A 27,752-nucleotide genomic window follows, 5' to 3' on the forward strand; every position below is an offset into this window, starting at 1 on the left:
TGTTTGGGCTCAACCATTCCTTTATTTTCCTTATGTTAGCATAAAGACAACATTTCTCGTTACTAGTAACGATACAGTATAGGAATGGTCGGTGTTGTTCACGAGCCAGTTGATGATGAGCAAGCAGAGATGATGGTCATAAGGTCATCCACTGATTTTTGTGATTTTGGCGTAGAGCATGCGGTACCCATCCGCCCGATTTTGGAACTTTTCCCATTGCATGCAAATGTCGTACGACAGCGGAATGGTCACAGTTCATCACATTTACCATTTCTCGAGTACACTGACGTGGATCATTGAGGATTAAAGCGTTTAAACGACCTTCATCAAAGCCCAAATATCTCCCTGAACGCGGAGAATCACTAATGTCAAAACGATCCTCCTCAAAACGAGAAAGCCATTTTCGTATCGTGCTCTGTCCAATGGCGTTATCCCCACACACAGCACAAATGTGTCTGGTTTCCTCCGCTGTTGTCAACCCTCTGTTGAACTCAAAAGATTATGTAGGAAATGTTAAGATTTCTCCACTGGTACTCCATTTTCTAGCGTCCACTGCTCCACTCACTATCTCCAAACGACAAAATGAAAATATATAAGCTGAAGTAGCAACAGTTAACTACAAATAAGAAATGACAACCGGTAAATAAATCGTAGCAACCAGAATACCAACATGTAAAACAAAAATGCTACCAATCTAATATTTGCTCCTAACTCCCCCCACTATTCGGAGCTGCAGTTAGACTCTTTTAATTTTTTTTACCACAGTAGTTACGCGCTAATGCCAGCAGCACCCCTGTTAGGGAGGGCTGCAAATATAATGCATTGCGGTAATTAGCGGCTGCTGTATGCGTTTTCGTGGTGTGCATTTACACATTCCTGTATTTAGAGTAACATAATTTTAACATTTTGGGAGCGAAAGTTGCTTTTATATATTGCAATTTGATCTCTACTGTCACATAAACATCGCCGCTGTAATATGAACAGAGTGGGCAACAATTACGGGATGGGTTTTCCCGCGTAAAGATGTGTCGAGTATGACGCTCTAATATTGCGGCGCAAGGGCCTGACTGAAACACCGTATCTGAGCAGTCTTTTACAGACGGTCGTGAATTGAACATAGCAGCGCGAGCGAGGTAACCGACTAGGAACGAGGGATGATAATCGACGCAAGAAGATTGAGTCATATCATATCAGAGATTACACAAGATATGGGATTCCCGAAGTCAGCTGTGTGTGGGGTGGAACTTCAGTATCGTAGAATGTTTCTGTACGCGTTATTCACAATCACAGGACGACCACAAGTGTCTGACGAGCGGGTGTCAGTTCGCCTCCGCACAGCCGTACGAAGCGATCGACAGTCTTCCGTGAGTCAGATTGCCGCGGATTTGAATCTGGCGTCAGAAGCGATTTGTTGCAGGACTGAGGCTTCAGCAGCCGACGACCGACATCGCATCTAATGCCTTCACATGAAGCTTGGTCGCTCAGTGTCTATCGCGACTAATTTTGTAAAATGTATTTCTACGGGCATTAACGAGCGTTACATCACAATTCACCTCAAGAAGTACCTAATGCTAATGAAATAACAACTCCGATAATTAAAAAGAAATACGTGGTCCAGTCTCATTAATGAGACCACTGCCTATTTTCGACGTTAGCGTGCAATAGCTACTCACAGACGGCAGATGGCAGCCCTAGCAGTGGCAAAAATATTAAGCGTGACGGGGGGAAATGGGAAACAGAGCAGGTGTTGTCGTAATGCGGAAACCGAGCGATTTATCTAATGTCCAAGAAGTCATGATCATTGGCTTTCGGACCGAGGGTGGAAGCATTTCCGAAATGCTATGTTTGTAAACTTTTCGCGTGCCACCGTGGTTAAAGTATACCGCACATGGCAAACTGGCGCTATCCAAAATGGGCGCAGAGGCAACTGTGGCGCACCGTGGGCCATAGATGACAGTGGTGAACGACGGCTGCTGAGATGTGTACAGGCGAATAGACGTGCAGTTGTTGAGCAGCTCACCGCCCAGATGAACTAAGGGTCTACCAACACTGTCTCCTCATCGATCGTTAAACGAGTCGGCCGCGGTTGCCGTGCAGTTCTAGGCGCTCCAGTCCGGAGCCGCGCTGTTGCTACGGTCGCAGGTTCGAATCCTGCCTCGGGCATGGGTGTATGTGATGTCCTTAGGTTAGTTAGGTTTAAGTAGTTCTAAGTTCTAGGGGACTGACGACCACAGCAGTTGAGTCCCATAGTGCTCAGAGCCATTTGAACCATTTGATCGTTGAACGAATAATGAAGCGTATGGGCCTCCGCAGCAGTCGTCTGGTTCAGTGCAGACATGCTGACTGTTTTTCATCGGCAACAAAGGATGGAATTAGCACGCCAGTGCCGCAACTGGACGTCCGCTGAGTGGCGACAGGTGGCCTTTTCAGATGGATCACGTTTTATGGTCCATCCATTGGCGTGTAAGGCGTGAAACGTCTGAAAGCAAACACCCTGCAACAATCATCGGTAGTGTCCAGGCTGGAGGGCACTCCCTCGGTGATCTCGCCATTCTGTAAGGCACAGTGGATCAAGACAAGTGTGCATCTATCCTTGGGGATCATTTCCACCCCTACATGCAGCTTGTTTTTCCTCGGCACGATGGCATCTAGCAGCAGGGCAGTGCAACGCGTCACAGCTTACAGTGTATGGGCGTGGTACGGAGAGCACCAAGATGAGTTTACCGTAGTCCCCAGGCCACTACTCCCCGGGTTTAAACTTAATCGAGAATCTGTGGCAACACCTCGATCGGGACGTTTGCGCCATGTGTCCTCCACCGAGAAAGTTAGCAAACTGGAGTTGGCATGGTTCCGCGCCCCTGACGGTACCTTCCAGAACCTCACCGACTCTTTTTCTGCACATCTTGGAGCGACCCGCGTTGCAAAAGCTGGTTATTCTGGCTTTTGACGGGTGGTCGCATTAATATGACTGGATAGTGTATATTCACACCACGCAAAAGTAAAGAATGTTAAGCATGTTGAAAAGTACTCTTCCCTTTTCAGCACCATCACTCGCTGAAAATCGTGTTTGGTATCTTCAAGTCCTCAAGTATTTATCAGATATGTGGGATGCTCACATTAAGTGGTGCACGCTTTGTAGTCCACACATTAGAGCATCTCTCACTTGCTTTCCACACGTACTGCTGCAGGGAGAAATGTCTTGTAGTTTTTAGCTCCGAAGCTGAATTTCCACTTACTTCATTAGTTCTTTCATGAAAAACACGCAACACGATACTGGAGAGTAAGGCTCTTCATTAATTTCAGCTCCATTTACTTATTGTATAATTTTGTGTGCCGCTACCATGAGTCGTCGTCAATTAATATACCTACCCATGAGGCTGAAAGCAACTGCGACAAGTTCTGTATTTGTTTCACAAGGAGACCACCCGGCAACCAGATATGCGTAATTTTTTATATTTATGGTACGTGCAATTCAGAAATATGATCAAAAGTATCCGGACAACCCCCAAAACACGTTTTTCATATTAGGTGCATTGTGCTGCCACCTACTGCCAGCTCCATATCAGCAACCTCAGTAGTCATTAGGCATCGTGAGAGAGCAGAATAGGGCGCTCCGCAGAACTCACAGACTTCGAACGTGGTCAGGTGATTGGGTGTCACTTGTCATATTTTTTTCGTGAGATTTCCACACTCCTAAACATCCCTAGGTCCACTGTTTCCGATGTGATAGTGAAGTGGAAACGTGAAGGGACACGTACAGCACAAAAGCGTACAGGCCGACCTCGTCTGGTGACTGACAGAGACCACCGACTGTTGACGATGGACGTAATGTGTAATAGGCAGGCATCTATCGAGACCATCACACAGGAATTCCAAACTGCAACAGGAACCACTGCAAGTACTATGACAGTTAGGCGGGAGGTGAGAAAACTTGGATTTCATGGTCGAGCGGCTGCCCATAAGCCACACATCACGCCGGTAAATTCCAAACGACGCCTGGCTTTGTGTAAGGAGCGTAAACATTGGGAACATTGAAAAATGGAAAAACGTTGTGTGGAGTGACTAATCACGGCACACAATGTCGCGATCCGATGGCAGGGTGTGGGTATGGCGAGTGCTCGGTGAACGTCATCTGCCAGCGTGTGTAGTGCCAACAATAAAATTCGGACGCGGTGGTACTATGGTAAGGTCGTGTTTTTTATGGAGGGGGCTTGCACCCCTTGTTGTTTTGCGTGGCACTATCACAGCATAGGCGTACATTGATGTTTAAAGCACCTTCTTGCTTCCCATTGTTGAAGAGCAATTCAGGGATGGGGATTGCATCTTTCAACACGATCGAGCACCTATTCGTAATGCAAAGCCTGTGGCGGAGTTGTTACACGACAATAACATTCCTGTAATGGACTGGCCTGAAACCTATAGAACAGCTTTGGAATGTTTGGGAACGCCTACTTCGTGCCAGGCCTCACCGACCGACATTGATACCTCTCCTCAGTGCAGCACTCCGTGAAGAATGTGCTGCCATTCCCCAAGAAACCTTTCAGCACCTGACTGAACGTATGCCTGCGAGAGTGGAAGCTGTCATCAAGGCTAAGAGTGGGCCAACACCATATCGAATTCCACCATTACCGATGGAGGGCGCCGCGAATTTATAAGTCATTTTCGGCCAGTTGTCCGGATACTTTTGATCACATAGTGTACTTTGAAGTTTTCCGAGGAGCTGTAATGCACTAAAACTAAGGCGAATTTCACAACGAACCATGTGGCTCACTCGGTAACAATCGAAAAGAGTAATTGGGTAATCAATTATCACTGATTCGAATCTGGCTATGGCCTTTTATTTCGTTTTATGTTTTCTTTCATTTCGAATACCTACACCATATAAATATAAGATTGATCAAATGTATTCAAATGAACAGGCATCTATTCGTTTTCAATGAAAAATGAATGTTTTCTCTTTTCTAATTACATATCGCACACATTACAAATATAAATTCTTAATAATCGATATTCTATAAAAATTGCTAATAAAGATTGTTTAAATTTTAAAAAAAGACTTTGCAAGTTTGTTAACAATCTTCTATAAATTATTGATAATTAAGAAGATTATTAAAAAGGTTGTTAAAATGTTTAATAAAGAACTTTTAAATTTAAAAAATTACAAATTTTGTTTACATCTACTGTAAAATATTGATAATCAAGAATTTATATTTGCAGTGCGGGTGATATGTAATTAGAAACAGGAAGTTTTACGTTTTTCATAAGAAATGATGATTAGATATGTGTTAATTAGCATATATTTTATGAAGTTTTTATTTATATGATGCAGGTATTCGAACTGAACGAGAAAATAAAATGAAAAAAAAGGACCGTAGTTAAATTCGTACCTGCATTCCACTGATCACCAGATTAACATTTACCAACGCTACCTTGTGAGACATGCGCCTGTTGTGAAATTCGATTTAATGCTGGTAAAGTGAAGTTTTCTCGGAAATCTTCAAAGTCGTTTATCTCAAGAATTTGTGATAGTTGCATGGAGATGCTTCGGCAGATTGAAATTTGGTTCCTGAACTTCACGTACGATAAATATACGAAACTGGATTGCCGAGTAACCTCCTTTTCAGTATAATGGTACATTTTCCTTATTCGAACTCTGGTTTCCATATTTTGGCTGATCTACAAGCCGAATTTTGTGTTGGTTCTGTTTTTAACCATATTATTTACGTCTGTAGAAGTTTTTCTTTACCAATAATTCATCCTGACTAAGACGCTTCTTCCACGGTTTCCCCTACCCGTTACAATCTTGGCTAGCAACTCATCTGCACCGTTTCGTTTTCTTTGGTTGACCCAACCGCCTCCGTGTCCCAAACATTATTATTGCTTCCGTTTGTGTTTTGTTAAAATCCTGTCTACCCAACTCACGTGTGTTTTGAAGACAACGTTATCGGAAATGAAGAATTCGTGAAAGGTGCTGGCCAGAGCCTCTGACAAACTTTGGAATACATGAAAATCTGAATGACTGGTCTGGAGAAACGTGACGAGGACATACGTACGTTGCGAAAACCGGAGACAAATATTAGCTGATGGACCACCTTTTACGGTCTGCAGAGTGACAGTTTGAGTTCTCTTCGTTTTATAAACTCTGTGTTGTACTGGTTTCATGTGAGTATTGTTTGCTGAGTGTTTTGTTGTGAAGAGCCCGTGCACCCCAGTGAATCACTGCAGAGTGATTGTGTCCGTTTTGTCTCCAGTTACCTTGGTCCTAGTATACATTAAAAATGCCTACACTCCAGTGCCTACGTCACGTGTGTTGTGTTTGGAAAGAAAACGTTTCCTTTGAGTGAACGTATTCGCTGTTAACAACACAGATAAAGACCTCTCCTGTTCAGGGAACGTTCCAACACACTGCCGCTACGATACGGACAGATTGTACACAGAGTACTCAGATTATTGGGGTCATTCCGCAAAACTTTATTAGATATGAAGAGAGAATCGGTTGGCGGTTTCCATATGAGTAAGATTATGAAATGAAATGTTTGAACCTGTAGCTGTGACCTCTCGGCGCTTTGCTGTGACTCATGGGCCCTTTTATATCTTCCTATACACTTGAAATTAGATTCGTTTTTTCCACAGATGCTAGAAGCTGATTTTATCCGACGCAAACTGTTTTGCGAAGGAATACTTGCAATTCTCGATCATTAGGACGATTCGATTCGGAAAATGCTATGAATAAGAGACTTTGTTTTGGTCGACGGAAAATCTACTATAGTCACAGTAGAGGGACAAGCACAGTTTAACGTCCGGCCGAAGACACTAATACGGGGTGAGTCACCTAAATCATACACCGCAAATAGCATACAAATGGAAAGTGCTATTGATGTGCGGTTTTCAGAGTATAGATTGATAGTCAGAGGCTCATAATATTAACCAATCAATAGATTGTAATAATACTTAGAAAGTGTACTTTTTGTGCAAACATGCACCTTTTTAAATATAACAATGCCAATTGGCATTAACAAACTAAAAGTAAGATAATTTTGAAAAGTTGCAGGACCGACACTTGTACAGTACCTCTGGTAACACACACTAAAGAGTAACAGAAGTGCATACTCTAATTACGTGGATTCTGACCAGTAACGAGACAACTGACCATCACAGGTTTGTATTCAAAATGATCACCGGTAACGGCAATATACGCTTCCAGTCTGGTACGGAACGACTGCTGCACGCGTGCTAGCATTTCAACGGAGATGTCTGAGCAAGGTGCAGTAATACGGGTGTAGCTCATATCTCTTTGAAGACAGCGACTTTCAGCTTTCTCTACACAAAAAAGTCTATTGGCGTCAAATACGAGGGACGGGCCGGCCAAAGTACAGGTACTGTGCGTCCAGTCCAACGATTTGGAAATACAGAAATAGGTGAAGACATGCTGTAGTACTTGGTGCATCATGTTGGTACCACAGGTTCTTCCTAGTCTGTAGAGGAACGCCTTCTAGCATCCTTGGAAGAGGAGGCTACGGCACTTATGCGCGTTCAGTGTTCCATCTATGAAAAACGTGCCTATGAGCTGATGGTTCACTATTCCACACCACACTGTTACACTCCATGGTCGCTGATGCTCCACTTGACGAAGCCAACTGGTATTGTCAACAGGCCAATAGTGCATCCTTCGGCGGTTTACCTGGCCATGATTGGTAAATGTGACTTTATCTCTAAAGACGGTACATGATACATCTGGAGTATCCCGTCTTAATGTCCATGTACTGAAGTTAACACGATCCTTATAACCGTTTCCATGCAGCTCTTGATGGAGAGAGAGATGTGATAGGGATGGAACCTATGTCGATGGAGAATGCGTAGGATACTTGCCTGACTCATGCCAGTTCCTCGTGAGATTACGCGGCAGCTAACGTGCGGATCAACTGCAACAGTATTAATTTCGCCCTCTTTTGTCATTTGTTTCCGTCTGTTACGTTGGCCAGGTGTTATACTACACTTTCACGTAACTGATTGAAGAGGTTGAGAAATAATTGCCGAGATGGTTGACGCCTATTGGGATATCTTGCTCATACACCTTACAAGAATGAACTGCATTCTTCCTATACTTTCCATACACCATGAACATGCTGATTTTTTTCTGCATTGATAAATCCCACCGTCCACTCACCTCCTACTCCTTGAATTTCCACACACTATCTAGCAAGTCGCAGTGCACTCAAGGAATACGCAAGCCCTCTGTAGGCAAACACAACAACATCGTATATTCTGACAATGAAGGTTGAATGGCACCAACAGGTGTCGGCGTGCAAACTTTTCAAAATACGACCTCATGTAAACGACTCGCACCAGAATCCTGCAACAAACACCACTGACATTCTAGATTACCCTACTTTTAGTTAGTTAATATCAATAGGCATTTGCACAAAATATACACTTTGTGAGTATTATTACAATATGTTCATTGGGTAACAATACGAGCCCCTGACTACCAATCCATTCTGTGAAAACCGCACATCACTAGCATTTTCCATTTCCCAATATTTTCGGTGCAAGTTTTAGGTAATTCACCCTGTGTATACCTGTATGTGTAAATTGTGAGAATGGACGTGCATGTGATTGCATAGGCCTTACTGTGCACTCAAGTATGTTTGCTTTTTGCAGACTCTGTTTGCGGGTTATATTGTTTTTGCACACCATGAATGTGAGTACACACTGTGTGTGCTAGTTAGAGTACACACTGTGTGTATTGTATATTGTGATAATTCGCCCTGTAGCGGACGGATAGTTGTGCGCAGGGCTCGTGACTGGGGTTTCCTACGCCCAACACCTTCCTTTCTGCTTGAAGTGTCATGTAAGTCTCGCACGTTGGCTGCCGACCACTCGATACTGTCGATCACATTTACTTGAAAACGCGCTGCAATTGATTAAGCGAATATTTTTAATTTTGAATATAAATATGGGCAGTGAGTGAGATTTTAGCGTGTAAATAAAGCACGCACTGTCAATAAAAGAAAAAAAAATATGTTAGGTGTCTAAGAACATTGCCTGAAGCGGAAATATTAAATTACTAACAAAAACAGTGACAGCAGTGATTTTTCTGATTCCGAAGATGGTTGTTCAAGTTTAGACTCCGAAGAAGATACGGTGGAGTGTGTTACGTGGTATATTGTGCCCCCTAGACCTACATACATAAAGCACAAGTCACCATACGGTGCAGGGCAGAAGGGACCTTGTACCACTAATGGTCTTTCTCTTTCCTGTTCCATTCGCAAATGGCGCGAGGGAAAAACGACTGTCTGTATACCTTCGTAAGAGCCCTACTTTCTCTTATCTTGACTTCACGGTCCAAACGTGAGATACATGCTGGTCGCAGCAGAAGCGTTCTGCCGTCAGTCGCAATTGCCGATTCTCTAAACTTTCTAAGTAATGCTTCGGGAAGAGAAAGTCGTCTTCCTGCCAGGGATTCCCATTTGACTTCACGGAGCGTTTCAGTAATATTCCCATGTCGATCAAATCTACCGCTAACAAATCAAGCTACGTGATTAAATTGCTTCGATGTCTTACTAAAATAAAACGACCAGTAGAAATCAGCCGTGCAACAGACATAATGTTTCGCCACATCAAGTGCTGCTCTGGGACGAAGAATGTAGTTTAGGATGTTCGTGGTTCAGATGAAGTACCTCTCCAGGTATGTTATATTATCCCAATGACGCCGACAAGCCAATTTAGTCATATTAAAAATGGAATATACACAGTGCAAACGGGATGGAATTACAAGGAGTAACTCAGCTGAGGTCTCTATCCATAACAGGTCTCCTAATGGCTGACTATGCCAGGCTCTAGACAGTATGGGACTTAACATCGGAGGTCATCAGTCCCCTAGACTTAGAACTACGTAAATCTGACTAACCTAAGGACATCACACACATCCATGCCCGAGGCAGGATTCGAACCTGCGACTGTAACAGCAGCGCGGTTCCGGACTGAAGCGCCCAGAACCGCTCGGCCACCGCGGCCAGACTATGCCAGGTTCATCATGTGTATTGAAGAGGTAGCAAGAAAACAAAAGGACTAAAGTAACTGTTGACGTGTTCCGTACAGTAACAGGTACCGGCTAGAGTATCGACTAGGAAGCGAACATCAAAAATTTGTCAGCCGTCAGAGTTCTCATCTGTTCTGCGAGTCTACGTTTTGTGTCGGCCTCGGAAAACCTATGAGAGAAGCTCAATAAAAGTCAATTTAAAACCATGTACTGAGGATATAATCCCGATCCTAACAAATGCCCTTTTAATCAAAATTTACGAGTTGTCACTTCATTTGAGGCCGAAATTCGAAGGCCATTGGTTCCAAATGAAACAGGCCCAATTTTTGGCTTATACCCACGTGGTTGATATCTAGAAAATTTTTAATGCGTGTGTCGTCAACCGATATTCGTTTAGCAAGAATCTACCAGGTGAAGAGGGTATTGGGACGCTGTGCATGATCCAAATTCATGCACGTGCGCCCAGTGGATGTTATTGTCTGAACAAAACTTCTGCAGCACCTTCGTTGAGCTAGACGTGAGCTGCTACTGACTCAGATAGAGCTGAGTTCATTACACTACCAACAGAACAACCGCACAACGAACTGGAGTCATATTATGGGACCCAAAGGGATGGTATGCAACCAAGTAAACATTTAATTTTGACGCCACTGTCGTGATATGGGTCAATCCATTTGAAGCGAAGTGATAAAAAAAAGGTTACAGGTACCTTACAATTTTTTATTTCTATGATTTTTTATATTTTAATGTATCGTAAATAACTAGTTCAAAACAGGTTTAAAATATTTTTTTTCTTGAGCTGTTTCAGAGAAGCGACCATTTTTGTTTAGCTGCGGGGGCATATTTGAGGCTTTGCAGACATTTGCAATAAATTAAATTTCTTCAGACTGGGTAATGCTATAGAAATGAAACATGCACCATTTTGTCCAGAACATTCTCTTCCGTAATTCAAGTCCAAAAACAATAGCCTAAAACTAAGCCTGGTAAGTGGAAATTGCTATCAAATTTTTAAATCACAACTGGACAAAATGCAGTTTCCAAGGCTTAAAATTTCACTGAAGGAATAAAACACCACGGCTAATTTTCTTAACACTGTTAGATATGACACACAAAATAACACTGACAGAGTACCAAGTCCAAAATAAATCTCCTTCATTAAAAAAAATTAAATATAGATTTTTAAAAAAACTTTTGGGCTTAATATCTTTGGTGGAGCTAAGTAAAAAAAATCTGATTTTTTTTCACGTATCTTGCATCTACGCGTCAGTAAACTACAGTACAAAATTTCATTGAACAAAGCTACAATTTTAGAAAGTTACATTAATAGTGGGAATTTTACCGTAAAACAACCTTCAACGCATTACATTTTATCGCTGTAGTTAAGTTATAGCATTATAGGCATATTTTCACAAGTCTGCCTAAAGTAGGCGCCGGCCGCGGTGGTCTAGCGGTTCTCGGCGCGCAGTCCGGAACCGCGCGGCTGCTACGGTCGCAGGTTCGAATCCTGCCTCGGGCATGGATGTGTGTAATGTCCTTAGGTTAGTTAGGTTTAAGTAGTTCTAAGTTCTAGGGGACTGATGACCACAGTAGTTAAGTCCCATAGTGCTCAGAGCCATTTGAACCATTTGAACCTAAAGTAGGCAGATTGTGCTTTTCAATTTAAAAATGTGTGTGCTGTACACTTTTTATTGTATAAATTTAAATTGCCATTTAGGAGCACACTTATTTCTTCTGAGCTGCTGCTGCTGCCGCCCCTACGCGCTCGTAACTTCGTCCTGCTTGAAGCAACATTGCGATTGGGTGCTGAAAAGAAAGTAATTACGATAGCAACAACATCACAAAGCGATTACATAAGAGCCCATTTAAATGGTTCAGAGGTCGCGGGGGTCAAGATCATTACGATGACATTATTAGTGATTTACATTGCAACCGTTCAATCCGTGCATACCTACTGATAACTGGGCGAGTCTAAATTTTAAAATATTGTGAGGAAGGTGGACTTCTCCGTACGTTGTTAAGCCTGTGTGGCTGGCTCCTTCCTGTTTTTATATTAGTTGCCAGCCAGCCTCAAGTAGTTAGGCAAAAGTTTGAGTCTTTTTATCCAGTCAAACTTCATTTTACAAAACGTTATTTTATACTACCAAAATTTTCTTTTACTTTGACATCATCTGATTTAGGCCTTCATGATGACACATAGTCATGCATGTTTTTGTTTATTTTAATATACTTATTTTAAATTATAATTTTAATTATAAAAAGTAACCTTTTTGTGCGTTTTAGCTACACACGTTCTATATAATTTTTATCCTTGGACAATACTGAGGAGAACATTGTTGGAATTGGTGGTGGCTATTAATGTTGGCTTTCCGCGTAGCTCAGGCATGGGGGAATGGTCCTTGGCCTCTTCTCAAGCAATGACATTGTCATACGTTTCCAACAAAGCTGGTAATGTATTTCTGTCTGACGCCACCACAGTACCATCTTTTGTCATGAAAGTAGTATTTGCTAAGTAAACAAACAGTGCAAATTCGTATCCAGCAAGGGCACGATAACCGGTTGGTTGAGCTCTACACCGTCATTGTCGTCACTAAGCAATGTACTGACTGTTCTTGAACACCAAGACTAAGTCCAAGAATGGGTGGATGCATCGCCAATATGAATCTCTGTGCTGCTGATACATCCATGCTTAAATCTTCCGAATAGCCTAAATACAGCATTTTCCCCTGCCAGGGAGAGAGCAGTACCACTCAGCAATCAGGGAGAGGCTCCAAGCTCTGTGGATGTTCAAGTGCAAACAATCTGTCGATGATCTTGTAGCCTTTCACGTTGCGAGAGTAAGATTCTGTCGTGTTATGAAGGGCGAGTGAAGAGAGAAATCCTTGTATTATCACCAAATAGGTGACGTCCAACTATGTGGCAACCGACAGCCACCGGTTGGCGCAGCGACCATGAGGGTCCGAAACCTCACACCTGCGCCACTGCCATGGCTACCGGGTCGCATGGGCCAGGCCCATGTGTATGTTTATGTTCGTTACATTCTATTGACGCCGTATGATACTCGTATTGACAGACTTAGGTAATTTCTGTGGTAATGCTTGGACTGCGAAAAGATTCGACTGTTAAATTTCTACTGGTAACATAGCGTGGAGTTAAATATAGGTGCATGTCACATCGCGTCACACCCCATTGGTAGCTGTCTGTTGTGATGGATAAATACGAGGGCTATTCGGAGATTAAGGAACGATAGGTCGCGAAATGGAAATCACAGTGAAAATCAGAACTGTTTTATTTGCAACAGTTAGCTGCAACTTCCAGCTACTGATCTCCATAGCTGCCGATCCGACTTAGACGTTTGTCGTAGCGTTGTACCAACTTTCCAATACCCTCGTTACAGAATGCAGCCGCCATTGCTTTCCTCCAATTCTCTACGCTGGCCTACTGCTCGTTGTCTGTGCCAATGTGTTGTCTTCATGTGAGCAGAGATGAAACTCAGAGGGAGACAATTATGGGCTGTATTGTGAGTAATCAAACATTTCCAATTGAAAACTATACAGGAGCATCTTCATTGACCCTACAGAATGCGGTTGAGAATTGTCTTGGAGAAGAAAACGCAAGACAGTTATGTAATGTTGGCTGCATAGCTTCAGGCGAAGTTTATCACCAGGTCCTCGTACTTGGCGGGAGACACTATTGTTATGGGTATCTTTATGTGCTCCCTGTGTGCTCAGAACTAAAAAGAACGACGTAACGCGATTGGCAGACACACTATAGACACTGCCCAACACACCTGTGCAAAACTTCAGCGGATTTTCACTGTGGTTTCCATTTCGCGACCGATCATTCCTTACTTTCCGGATAACCCTCGTATTACAACAGCATTTCCTTAACATGACGAATCGTACCACCATTAAAAAGTACATCGTATCCAGTCAGGTGGATTTCAGGCAGGAAGGTCCTTTATTATTTTTGTAATGAGCGATGGGATTATTTTCACCAACCAAGGAGAAGTAACCTAAACAATGATTGAGCGTTTCGCTTTAATCATCATTATTTAAAACCACTTACTGAGGAGATGCCAAAAAAAAAAAACCGCATCACGACAAAAGATATTGCAAAACGTTTCAGCACCTCACTGGGAATGCTACAGTAGTGCTCCTCGACTTTCTGACTTGATAAGGAAAACAGGACAGTTTACCAAATGGTGAAAGGAAGCTGTCTTAATTTCTCTCTTTAAATCTGGAAAGGATTGCACATGCCCCAGTAGGTATTAACAGCGCTGCCCTCTAGGTGCGTAGGTAGGACACAAGAGTAGATGATTTACTGATAACCTGACCCTGCTGGAACTGGCTACAAAGCAGACATTCCTGCACAGGAATAATCTAAATAGGTGTTTCCTTTAATGTACAGAAGGCCTACAATGCTACTTAGAAGTATAATAGCCTTGGATATCCGTGCGTGGAGTTTTCTAGACGTCGTCATATTATTTCTGTCTTCTTACAGTATTTTCTATCCCCATATTCTCTTTCAGAAGTCGATCCAGTTATTTTCTTGGTGATACTTTTGAACAAGATGGCTGTGTCCACGAAGTGAGGTGGCGTAGTGGTTAAGGCACAGGTGTCGCATTTGTTGGACTAACGTCCAGCCATTCTGATTTATGTTTTCTGGTATTTGGCTTTTACATCCTTTGTAATGACCTCATTGTCTGTGCAACGTTCCTTTAAGAATGATGTCCTACAATATAGCGTTTTAAATGTAACGACTTTTGGCTTTTACATCCTTTGTAATGACCTCATTGTCTGTGCAACGTTCCTTTAAGAATGATGTCCTACAATATAGCGTTTTAAATGTAACGACTTTTGGCTTTTACATCCTTTGTAATGACCTCATTGTCTGTGCAACGTTCCTTTAAGAATGATGTCCTACAATATAGCGTTTTAAATGTAACGACTTTGATAACAATTATTATCACTGTTATGGCTATGTTAAGGGGATCCTTGAAGTGTTTTTATCTGTAGAAAAATTTTGATTTTTGAATCAACTTACAACCTTGCAGCAAACGTACACCAACTGCAGATGAATTTTAAGAGGCTGCAAAAGTAGCCTGAAAAACTTGGTTTTAAATTACCTGCTGCAAATTTGTGTTTCTTCGCCATTCATGTAATTTTAATCTTTCCCGAACTAGAATGAGGGACACATTTTAAATCAGAAGCTTACGTGCTGATGCCTCTTGTAAAGGATCTGACAACTCTCTACCTTCAGCAAGTAATGTAATTAAGATAAACTGAGAGTCTTGTTTGCTTATTTTGTAAATAGATAAACACATATTTCTGTGAAATAACTGCAATAATAAAGAAGTAATCTTCTGTTTTTGTTGCAGGTGCGACCCACCCCATGAAGAAAATGGCCTGGATGTATTTTTCAAATAGGGATTGATAATGAACATGAATAGAGAACGTAGCTAAGGGAAGCAGTCATGGAGAGCAAATCTAAGAAAGGGGAAAAGATAGAAAATAAGGACGATAAGCCGGAATTAGCATGGGTGGAAACAGTGCTTGGTGAAATGAAAAATGAATTCAATAAGCAGTTATCGTTTGCTAGCTACAAAACGGATTACGGTTCCAAGAAAAACAGTGCCAGTAGTGTGTCGACGAAGAAGCTCGATACACGGAAAGCAGAATCTGCAAAAGGTGCAAACAATGAACGTAAAAGATCTGCTCCATCTCACAAATCTGGTGGTTCGAAATCCTCAACAGGAAAGTCTGTTCACAGTAAACCTAGTACTTCAAAAACTAATAATACTAAACAGCATTCCAAACAAGTTGTAATTGTGAAGCCGCTTCCTGTGAAGCAGGCAACTACAAAATCAACAAGCAGCAGTCCTGTAGCGGAAAGAGTGAGTAAAAATGCCAGCACCAGGAAGTCTGCTGTGCTTTCAGGTACAGATACCTCTAGCAAGGGGTATACCAAGAAACAGGATAGAATCACTACTGCCCCCAGTGCTACAACAACAAAACGTGGAGCACCATCCACAGAATCAGCTGACAAGAAAAATGATAAGAAATGTGATGTAAACATGGGTGGCAATCATCTTTCTGGTATAAAACAGAATGTTTGTAAAGCAGTTAGAGACAAGCTGACTGTAGCACCTGTAGTAGCGGCTGTTTTTAATACTGGGGATAAGATGTCTGTTGAGAGCTCCACCACTGTCATTCCTGAGACCACCAGAACTAAAGCAATCACAGTTAGTGATATGATTCGTTCTAACAGCAGAACTGTTACCACTTCAATCTCTAATACAGCTGCAGCCTCCAAATCCACCTTAAGAGCAACCTCAACTACCCGCCATGCTGCTGCTGCTGCTGCTGCTGCCGCCGCCGCCGCCGCCGCCGCCGCCGCCCCCACCACCACCACCACCACCACCACCACCACAACCACTGCTATTACAACTTCTGCCAATAAAGGTGCTGTCGCAACCAGCACTATTAATGTGCTCAACACTGGTACCTCTAGTGATGGCTGTGCCACCTTCATCAGTACAGGCGTTGCCACTGCACCTTGTATACAAGCCCCTGTAGTCACCTGCACTGCTAGTCCCACAATCCCCAGTATCATCAGTGCCAATGCTCTTTGTACTTCGACTACCACTGGCCACAGGACTGGAACCACTGCCCTCTTACTGGTTGCCAGTGCGACCATCCCTACTGTTGTCTCCACTGCCACAACCACCATCACCACCACCACTCGTAATATTACGACTACTAGCAGCACTAGTACCGCAACTATCAATAGTACTTCGAACTCCACCACAAGTACTGTTGTCAACAAAAGTGGTGCCTTTATTACGTCTCCTACCACAGAAACTGCTGTCACTACCACTGCTGGTTCAGCTGCCATTACAGATACCAATCTTGCTGCTCTTAACATCGTGTTCACTGCTGTTACTGCTCTTGCCAGTAGCAGTTCCACTACTGATAAATCTGCCATGAAAGTTACCACTAACGCCCATACTGCCCCTGCTACCATCATAACTGCCATCGCCACCAGCACCAGATCCTCCACCAAACCCACAGTTAGTGCTGTGAACGTAAGAAGTACTTCTAATAGTTCTACATTTAGCACGTGCAGCAGCACCACCACCCCTTACAGAAACGGTAGCGCGTGTATTGACAGTCCTCCTCCAGCTGCTGTTAACCCTCGTGTCACCACCCTTTGTCACAATCACGTGAAAGGGGATAAAGGCAATAAATCTCTACAGTGTTCCGAAAGCACATTTGTCCCAATCATTACCGTAGCAGCAAAGCCAGCTGGTGGAATAAGGATGAAGACTGAAGATGTCACTCATAAAGATGATAGCCATGCGGGTGGAAAAAATAATCAGACAGAAAAGCTCGTCAAACGACAACAGCCAAAAACTACCAAAATATCTGATAATTCAAAGTTTGTGACTGACAAACCAATGACTTGTACATCAGTTGTAACATCGTATTCTGCAGCGAAGAGCTCTGATTCATCGTCTCCAGGAATGACATTACACAAGCATCAAGATAAAGGTGCCTCGTGTGCATCAAATTTGCCATGTGCTTCAGAAAGCCCTGCAGTGCTGACTCCTGTGTGTGCTGCGCCCTTAGATTCTAATATGGAAACCTCCAACTCTGGTCTTCCCAAACCCAAAGCGCCTGTCTTGGAAACTCCAATTAAAGAATCTGCAACTTCAGTTCAGAACCAAGGAGAATCTGTGGAACCCTCAACCGTAAATGTGTCATCTCAGGGATCTGCAGAACCTGTACTTAATGCGCAAAATGAAGAACCGTCTTTGACAGTTGAGGAAGAATTGTTTGATGATTGTTCTGAGAAGAGTGAAGAAATTACACTTTTGAACAAAATTGAGAAAGTAGCTTCTGATGCAGAAGACAATGCACCCCGCCTTTTGATTACTCTGAAACCAGGAGAAGCTGGAGGTGAATCGATATTAAGTTGGAAAGGCTGTAGAGAAGTTATTGGTAATGATGGCGTATGGTCTTTAGCAAATGTTGAGACTGTAGATGATAATGTGGAAAATACTACAGTTAAGGGTAAACGGTCTTTGAGGAGTAAGGTGCCACAGAAACCTGTTCCGGAGCCGGAAGTAGTAGGTGTAAAACGTTCAGCGAGGCGTAGGTCAAGGGACTACCATTGTGAAACTGTGTTGCAGAGTGCTATTGCAAGGAAGGAGAAGTCATTTAGCAGTTTAGTTCAGTATGATGAGAGAGCTGCTGCAAACCGCATCTCTCGACAGAACATGAAATCTGCTGCTGGTAAGCGTGCTGCGGCTGAGGCCAAAAAGTTAAGAGGTAAAGGTGCCAAAGCAGCTCAGAAGAATTTGACTACCCAAGAGCAACTAAAAAATTTAATAAATCTGAAGAAAGCAAGGAAGTCGGATATCCAGACTAGAACAGTTACAAGATCACAGCTGTTTTCTAGTTTCGGAATCACATCTCCCGTTTATAATGAAATCTCAATGGATATTTGTTCTCAGAGAACTTCCAATTTGTCTATGAACTCCAGTGCACAGACTTACACTAAAACTGGAAAGAGGCGGTATAAACCTTACAAGGGATTAAGATACTCTCTCAGTAGCAACAATGCGAAGAAAAATAAGCTTACACGTCATCAACGAACACTGAGTGATGCAGACGGAGCCGGTAATGAAATAGTTGGTAGACCAATGGTGGCAAGGAAATCAGACAGATCACAAACACTTAAGGGCTTTGAAACTGGTACTTACGCACTTGCAGCTGAGGACTTCTCTCTCTTCAGGAGTGGACCTCCAAATCTACCTCGCTCCATGAAGAACAGCCGCGTGGCAGATGTGTATGGTATGTAGTTTGTAACTAAGTTTATTGTAGTCTGCACTCTACAAAAAGCTAAGTATTGCTCATTCAAGCATGCATGTGCTAAGCAGATTGATTTCAATGTCAGTTATTATGAGTCTTACACTTTGCTGTATGAAATAGATAATTTAAGGCTGCTAAAACAGTAATATTAATGGCAGACAGATGAAAATGGAACATAAACGTAGGTGTGAATGAACGGAAAAAACTGGTGCCACTACCGTCTAATAGCTATACTGAGACGAATAGTCAATGAAGGCAGCACAACCTCATTTTCATTTTCCAATGTTTTTATTTCTTTACTTCACCGGAAGTGAGGTAAAAATTCTGGGAATTAAGTAATATGTGTGTAAATCAGAACGCGCGTTTCACTTTTTAGCTACCAAGAGTATTTGAGGACATGAAACATATCTTTTCCTGTCTCCCTCATATGATGAATACAGTAGTCTATTCCTGCTCATGTACGCTCGAATGCTATAAAATTTCCTAAATCGGTATTTGGCATTACTGCGACTATGTTTGGTACTGTTGTGTGGACGGAAGGCCTTACCAGGTGAAACGAACAAGTCACTGTGCAACAACGTCCTGTTGTAATCGGCTCCATGTGCACTTGATTGTCCAAGATCACCACTGAAAATGAAAATTTTACGTGCAGAAGCATTACAGCAACTGACACAACAAAGTATGAGTAACATGGCGGTATGTATGGATCAGCCGCTAATGGTATATGGAAAGTACTGTGTTCCTCTTGTGTGTTCCTCTTGTGTAATGTCGCAGGGGACAGAACTTTAGGTGAAAGAACAATTGGCAACACACACACACACACACACACACACACACACACACACACACACACACACAGAGAGAGAGAGAGAGAGAGAGAGAGAGAGAGAGAGAGAGAGAGAGAGAGAGAGAGAGTGTTCAGAAAAAGTGGTTATGAAGTTTTTTCTTTCTTCAGCAAGTTGTCGATATGAATGGGCCCTATGAGATACACTGCATGTTCTAATCGAGTTGCGTGCCTACGGAGTACGACTGGATTCGTGATTTACTGTCAGCGGCTACACTTCGTAGTGACTGATGGGAAGTCATCGAGTGAAACAGAAGTGATCTCTTGGGCTCCCTAGGAAAGTGCTTCAGGCCCTGTGCTGTTCTGAAACTAATAATCGATTTAGAAGACTATCTGAGCAGTTCTCCTTTTGTTTGCAGGCGATACTGTCGTTTACCGTGCTCTAAACTCGCCAGAAGGGCAACACTATTATAAAATTAATTACACAAGAAATCTGCATGATGCGAAAAGTGACCCTGAACTATAAAAATCTGTGAGATCTTCCACATGAGTACTAAAAAAACTCTGTTAAACTTCGGTTACACGATAAATCATACAAATTAAAAGGTTGTCAATTCAACGAAATACCTAGGGTTAACGATTAAGAACAACACACAATGGAACCATAAAGTAGAAAATGTTGGGAAGGCGAAACCAAAGACAGCGTTTTATTGACAGAAAGCTTAGAAGATACCCCAGATCCATTAAAGAAGATGCCTACACTACGGTTGTCCGTCCTCTTCTGGAGTATTGCAGCGCGGTATAGGATCCACCCCAGAAGGGATTGACGGAGGCCACTGCAAAACTTAAAGCTCGTGTCGTATTAACGCAAAATAAGGGAGAGAGAGTGTCATGGATATGATACGCAGGTAGGGGTGGCAATCACAAAAAAGACGTTTTTCGTTGCGGTTAAATCTTCCACGAAATTTCGTCACCTACTTTCTCATCTGAATGCGAAAATACGATGCCTGAGAAAAAAGCGAAGCACCCAAAAGGGGAGGAGAAAACGAAATGAGACTTAACACGTTGAGAAAATACGTGATGTTATTGCAGTGATTACGAAACTGAGTGAAATTTACAAAGAACTAGGCAGTATGCATCCACTTATCAGTGTGACGTTGCACACCCTCTTTTACCAGCATACATACACTGTCTCGCTTGGGAAGGATGTCATAAAGTCATTGACTCTTATCTGAGGCAAAACGGTCCACAAATGTTGTAACTGGTCCTCGACATCGTGGATACTGGCACTGGGATGGAATTGATGTCAGAACTGATCCCGGACATGTTTTATTGGGGACAGGTGTCGAGATCGTGCTGTCCACGGGAGTCCCTAAAAATGACGCAGGCAGTTCATAGAGACATGTGCCACGTGTGGACGAGAATTGTCCTGTTGAAAAATGGCACCACGTTGCTGTCGCTTGAGGGGTAATACATCAGGCAGCACGATGTCCGTGATGTATAGTTTGCCGCCAGAATTCCCTGTATTACTACCAGCCGTGATTTGAAGTCATACCTGATGGCTCCCCAAGCCACGACATCAGGAACGGCACCACTGTGCCCTTTCAAAAACATTAGAAGAATGGGACTTGTTCCCAAGTCGCCACTACACTCGCCGTCGATGGTAATCTGGAGTAGAGCAGGACCGCGCATCATCGCTGAACATAGTGCGACGCGTTTCATCAGCAGCCCTCGAGTACCGGTCACGGCACCGCCCCAAACGCAGGTGTTTGGGTTGTGGTGTTAACGGCAGCATACGCAAGGGGATGTGATTCCATAGGCCGGCTGCTCTATGGTGCGGGATGACAGAATGTTGCACGGAGTCCGCTGCTTGTTCTGGAATGGCAGGCGCAGATTTGAACGGGTTCGATGCGTACTATGGCGATCCTCCATTGTGGTGGTCAGAAGTGGCCGACCAGAACCTTCACGATGAGTAGTATGCTTGCCCTCACTCTCTCATGGAGTCCTGTATCGGACCAATGTAACATCTGAATGCACCCCAAATCTGGATGTTGCACGATTTGACATAGTGGGCAAAAGGAAACCCACGATGAGGCCGCTTTCAGATTCTGTCAGTAACTGATGACGTTGTCACACGAGTAAATGGCATTCACTGTGACCACTCAACATCTGACGCCCCTTATGTACGAGGGTTATCCAGAAATTAAGTTCCGATCGGTCGCGAAATGTAAACCACAGTGAAAACCAGAAAAGTTTTATTTGCAACTGTTAGGTATACCTTCCACCTACTTCTCTACATAGTCGCCGCTCCAACTTCAAGTTTTGTCTTAGTGTTGTTTGAAGGTTCCAATATCCTCGTCATAGAAAGCAGCCGCCTGTGCTTTCGGCTAGTTATTTGCACTGGTTTGCAGCTCGTTGTCTGTGGGAAAAATTGTCTCCATAGCCAGCGGTTCTTGTGAGCAGAGATGACTCAGGGGGAGCCAATTACGGACTGTATTGTGGGTGATAAAACACTTCTGATCGGAAACGCTGCAGGAGCATCTTCATTGCCCCTGCAGTGTGCGGCCGAAAACGAGCATGAAGAAGGAACTACTCGACAGTTGTGTTATGTGGGCTGCATGACAGGCGAAATCTCTAACCAGACCCTCATACTTGCCGGCAGACGCTATTTCCTACGCATTTTTAAGTGCTCACTGTTCACTCAAAACTGAAAAGAGCGACGCGACACGATCGACGGGCATGCTAGAGACACTGCACAAAAGATCTGTGCAAAGCTTTGCCGGATTTTCCCAGTGGTTTCCATTTCGCGACCGATCGGAACTTACTTTCTGGACAACCTTCGTACCCTACCAGGTCTAGTAACAACACTAAACGTAACATTTATGCACTCTGGTGGTCGTTCTGCCGGTCTCAGAGAATTGCTGGGAACACCTCAGTGTACATTCGAAAAACTGTTGCTGTTTCTTCTACAGTTTTTGCAGCCTCAAGAAAGATGTTAGTAAACACAGTTTTTAGTTGGAATGCTGTCAACAGCTTGAAGAAGAATAACCATTAACCTCGGAGGATAATAAATTTTGAAAATTGTGAGGTTAGCCCGCATCTCATGGTCGTGCGGTAGCGTCCTCGCTTCCCACGCCCGGGTTCCCGGGTTCGATTCCCGGCGGGGTCAGGGATTTTCTCTGCCTCGTGATGGCTGGGTGTTGTGTGCTGTCCTTAGGTTAGTTAGGTTTAAGTAGTTCTAAGTTCTAGGGGACTGATGACCATAGATGTTAAGTCCCATAGTGCTCAGAGCCCAATTGTGAGGTTACTTTGGGGACGATAAATCTAAAGTAACATTTTATGATGTCTGAACTGATTTCATTTGTCTGCCACTAAAAAAATTATAATGTAATTTCTGAAATGACGCCAAAATTTTGTGTATGATGTGATACGTTGCTACTGCTGCCTGCTCACGTCGTAATATTGCTTGCTTTAAATGCTGTTATGCTTGTGACGGTCTCTGTGTGGAAAAAGTATTATAAAACAATCGCAGTGTTGTAAAAAATACGAAGCACAAAGCACACATCGAACTAAACAAATCTTCATTGAGTGACACTGCATCCAGTGCATGTTTACGTGTATTTCTCTTATTGTTATTCATGTTGCTTGTCGGTGTTACCTGCCAGTAGCGTCAGTTTCATATTTCAAAAATTTTTATTTATTTGCTTTTATTGTCCTAACTCGTCTCGTCCTCTTCATTCTTTTTATTGCTACGCACACCAGAGAATTTTATTTCATTAATTTAAACAATATTCACTACCAGAGAGAAGTAGCAAATGGGACATACGATACTGATTCTTGGAGTAACTTAACGTGATGCAACAGAAACCTGTATAAGAAGATTTGTTTTTAAAACTGGGAAAGTAACAGCACACTTGAGTAAAAGTATTTTTGACCTCTGTGAAAATTTCTGTACCATCACTCACAACTTTACACACATTGTATGACTATTCACCCAAGATAGCTGAGAATATAGTTTATATATAGTTTTAGTAAATAAAACAGCCAAGAGTCAGATACGTCTATCATGTTTCACTGCGCCATACTGGTCGTGGTAAGGGCGTTATCTATAACCAAGTAGGTGAAATACCACAGTGATGGAAAATTATTGCAGATTTACGAGATTTTAAAATTAACTCTGTCAGTCTGTCACACAATTAGAATAAGTTTAAAAATAGTTGAAGTTACACACACTTCAGCAGTCACAACTAACTGTAAAACTATGAAATATCAAGAATTCAGTGTGTGCTGTAAAAATTCTGAGATTTGAGTATTTTCACCAAAGAGTGAGCAACAAGCGGACAAATGTAAATAAAACAAAGTAAGTTAAAAGCCTGTTCTGTGATAATTTGAAAGTGATGCCAAACAGGGTTAAGTTGTAATCTCGGCCGACATAGATTTACTGAGGTCTGCCCAAAGTGAATGTTGTGATGGATCCTTGAAAAGTCGCCTCCAGTCCTTTCCTCGGGTTCATTCAGCTGAGTCATTGACCCACAAATAAAGATATCGGTATCAACCAAATACTGTGTCTTAAAAAAACGTACAGAATAGTCGAGAAGGAAACAGTAAATATAGGTTCCAAACCGAATAACACAGTTCAGTACTAAAAGAGAGAAATGGAGACCCTTAAGAATCTGTGAGTCGTATATCAGCTTCCTTTATAAGCTCTGGTGCGTATGTAAGCTTAAGTAATAGCTTCGTTATTATAAATTTAATTTCAGAGGAGTCAGCATAATAATAATAAGAAACTTTCATATCATCTTCGAAGAGAACTGAGGACCTTAGAAGAACGTACTTGTTGACAGATGCGAAACACACAACGAGAGGCACCAGCAATCATCTGATGTAAAAACAGACAAAACATTTTAAAATAGTGTAAAAAATTGTCCTCAAATTCTATTAAAATATGTTTTCTTGAGAATTTGTGATAATTGTGGCGCCATTATGGCGACATGTGAACCGTAAAGAAAGAATATTTAGTGTGCAGACGAACGATCTCCCTCATTCCCCCCCCCCCCCGTTCCCCTAGTCTCTTCCATATGCTAGCTACCTCGATGGAAAACTGCCTCCATATATCAGGGTAGATAAAACTCACGGCATTGTAGATGAAATCTAGCGCATGCATGTCCTGCGTGTGGAAATAACGAGTTGATACTAAGCAGATGGTTATGACTTCCGAGGCTAAATTGATCAACGTTTTTCAATTTAGAGGATAGCCGGAAAAATATGTGGCAAAATTACTATTTCGTGAATGTGGATTTATGAAGGTTATTCCATTAATAGAGACAAGATGCGATATTCTTGAATTACTCGACGTCATAGCTTTCTGACTTTCAGTATTACAATAAACATCAGGTTGTATTCACTCGGCGGCATTAGTGATATTATTAAATACTTAAACATTGATAAATCTATCTGTACAGCGACCACTTTTCATACATTGACACAGAGATGTGGTCCGAACCATGTCTTCGTACAAGCTGACCAATTTCGGCGGCTGTAAATTAATAAGGCAAGTCTGTAACATAGCTCGTCTGTCATCGGGCGTTGATAGTTCATTAACTTACTAATTTGATTCAGTGTTTCGTTGGATGTGGTAGGTATTAAATGACGGTAAATTTACTATGGTTACTGTCATTTTCCTCCTTTCATTACTATTTAATTACAATCAGATTTATGTTTTGTGCCGAAACATAATGAACCACTGCAGTATGTTTCAAATTTTTTTGACAGCTGATCCCACGGTATGTAATTTCCACTGTGTTCTGGCTGGAAGATATGGAGGATGGTGTTACGCTATACGTAGGCAACTGCGCCTGCAACGGGAGAACTTTTGCTGCCGTGACTGATATTTATTAATGAAACGCAACTGTCTACATAAAATTTAGCACCAGATGAAATACGTCCAAACTGCAAACCTTATGTGACCAAAAAGTCGCAAGAGTAGCAGTGCGGAATGAACAAACTTCGCTTTCCTCGGTGTGTGTAGCCACTGTAAGTGTACTACGTTCTTCCTATGAAGCGTCTGAGAAATAGAGAGGACACGTAAGCAGGAACACTTAAATGACACTATAATAGAAACTAATATTGCATTAGTGAAATGTTTAGTAAAGATACTTATTGCTACAGATTAAGTATAAATTCTCACAAACTCAGCTTTGAATAATGGCTGTAACAGTGCTGCTGCACGCAGTTATTTTGGTTACCAAGGCTGGCAGTAGACACAGATAAAACGCTTGCGACTCCAAGGCACCCGGGTTGTGCCGCTTCAGAACTTGGAATCGGAGCGCTTGTGCAAATACATACTTACAGACCAGAAATCGCGGATTAGTACTGACCATTCAGTAATCGACGTTGTTATTTGTGAAATGAGCATCATGGTCAACTACGGTGCTTGGGATAATCCATAACGATTGTACGAGTACCAGGCATGTGGCACTGACTTACGTAATAATACAGTTTAATGCAGGACCTACTAGATATGCAGCGAACTACGTTTTGACTGGTATACTAATTTTGGTAGTGGTTCCTTTCCTCAATAATGGTCCTTTGACATTATGGGATTTCCTACACTGATCAGTGAAAGGGGACTGTTGTGTGAAAGAGTATGAAGATCCGTTCTGTTGGTTCACTTATACGGCTTGGAGCTGTCCCACTCAATAACAACAGTCAATGCACACTCTTGTTTTGACGAATGTTGCTTAGAATTTCGATTAATTGTTTCGATACGATCCTAGTCTAAAATAAAATCAATTAAGCAGTTGCGGAGTTTGATAGTCCTATTTACCTTCTTGAAGGCAGATGCTACAATGTACGGTTTATTATTTTTCTGCTTACTTGCAGAGTTGATTTCGGCTTGAAGTGATGCATTCTGTAGAGATAGAGCCGCACTAGGCACCTGCCCCATATGGTAACTTAAAAAACTTGTGGAGTGTGCTAGGTTCCTCCGATATCCCGTAATCTCGTATCTTTTCACTAGGCGATAGTCCGTAACTGTATCAAATGGAGGTCAATGGGAGCCATCACGATGGATACCATTATTTATTGCCTTCTAGATCTCGTAGGCGAAAAGAGCGAGCCGTGTCATAAGATCATTGTTTGCGGAATCCATGTTGATTCTTGCAAAGGAGATTTTCGTTCTCCAAAAAGGCCATATTACTGGGGCATAAAATGTGTTCCACAATACTACAGCACACTGACTTCAGCAAAATAGCCCTTAGTTACTCGCATCTGTCTGACAACCCTGCGTGGTAACGGAATGGCTCCAACAACAAAGCCACAGATAATTTCCCTCCATTATCATAGATTAACTGATAGTGTTCCATCGCTAATGATCTCATTGTTAATGGAACTTTAATCTCGAAACTTCCTTCATTTTCCCTTGGCTTTCATTTTTCATATAGATCTTATTCTGGTGATTTTTTGGATTTATAATCAGTGACATGATTCTTTGTAGGTACTTTCCCCTTTTGCGCTTTTACTAGCCCACATTACAAACATGTCAGCTTCAACTGACAGCTTGGATCGGCGCTCGCAATCGGGCCCTCTATCGTGGTGCATTTTGAACTGCAAGTCGGACAAGATTGTAAGGACTGCATTTTGTAAGAGCTGTGGAGTGCGTGACATAATATATGAACAGACTAACAACAAAGATTGTAAGGACTGCATTTTGTAAGAGCTGTGGAGTGCGTGACATAATATACGAACAGACTAACAACATTGCGAAAAGTCGATCGACGCATGGTTGAGAAGCTGCAAGACATGGCAAATAAGACACCATGGAAACTAGCCGTAAGGAATACGTTACATGATACGGAAAAATTAGTGAACCCTGATGTGCTTGTAAAGAGAACCACAGCTGAACTGCGACCGATGTACAACATGCAGTTTAAGAAGATATAGTGTGTAATAAAATTATAATTAGATTTTTCGGATGGTATTGTTGGATGCGTATGAAATGTGAGACTGTAAAGCAAATGTAGAGCGTGTCTCACTTCTTTTTTTTTAGCAACAA

The 27,752-nt window shown here is 42.4% G+C and overlaps 2 protein-coding genes across 6 annotated transcripts in view; both read left to right on the top strand.

Moving 5' to 3' along the window:
* The window catches only part of LOC126471037 (location of vulva defective 1-like), an 80,919-nt gene extending 64,302 nt beyond the window's left edge, over positions 1-16,617 (top strand). Inside the window, exons 2-3 of the mRNA XM_050099103.1 lie at positions 15,420-16,412; positions 16,504-16,617. Coding sequence (XP_049955060.1) covers positions 15,516-16,412; positions 16,504-16,617 — 1,011 coding nt within the window. The 5' untranslated portion in view covers positions 15,420-15,515. The remainder of the gene's footprint in view (positions 1-15,419; positions 16,413-16,503) is intronic.
* The window catches only part of LOC126470490 (histone-lysine N-methyltransferase EHMT2), a 279,877-nt gene continuing 268,601 nt past the window's right edge, over positions 16,477-27,752 (top strand). For all 5 annotated transcript variants that reach the window (XR_007586217.1, XR_007586218.1, XM_050098362.1 and 2 more), the window contains exon 1: positions 16,477-18,897. Coding sequence is in view for 3 of the 5 variants with exons in the window: in XM_050098362.1 (XP_049954319.1) it covers positions 17,025-18,897 (1,873 nt within the window). In the remaining 2 variants the exon portion in view is untranslated. The remainder of the gene's footprint in view (positions 18,898-27,752) is intronic.

The sequence above is a fragment of the Schistocerca serialis genome, chromosome 3 (genome assembly GCF_023864345.2).
Source record: "Schistocerca serialis cubense isolate TAMUIC-IGC-003099 chromosome 3, iqSchSeri2.2, whole genome shotgun sequence".
NCBI lineage: Eukaryota > Metazoa > Arthropoda > Insecta > Orthoptera > Acrididae > Schistocerca > Schistocerca serialis.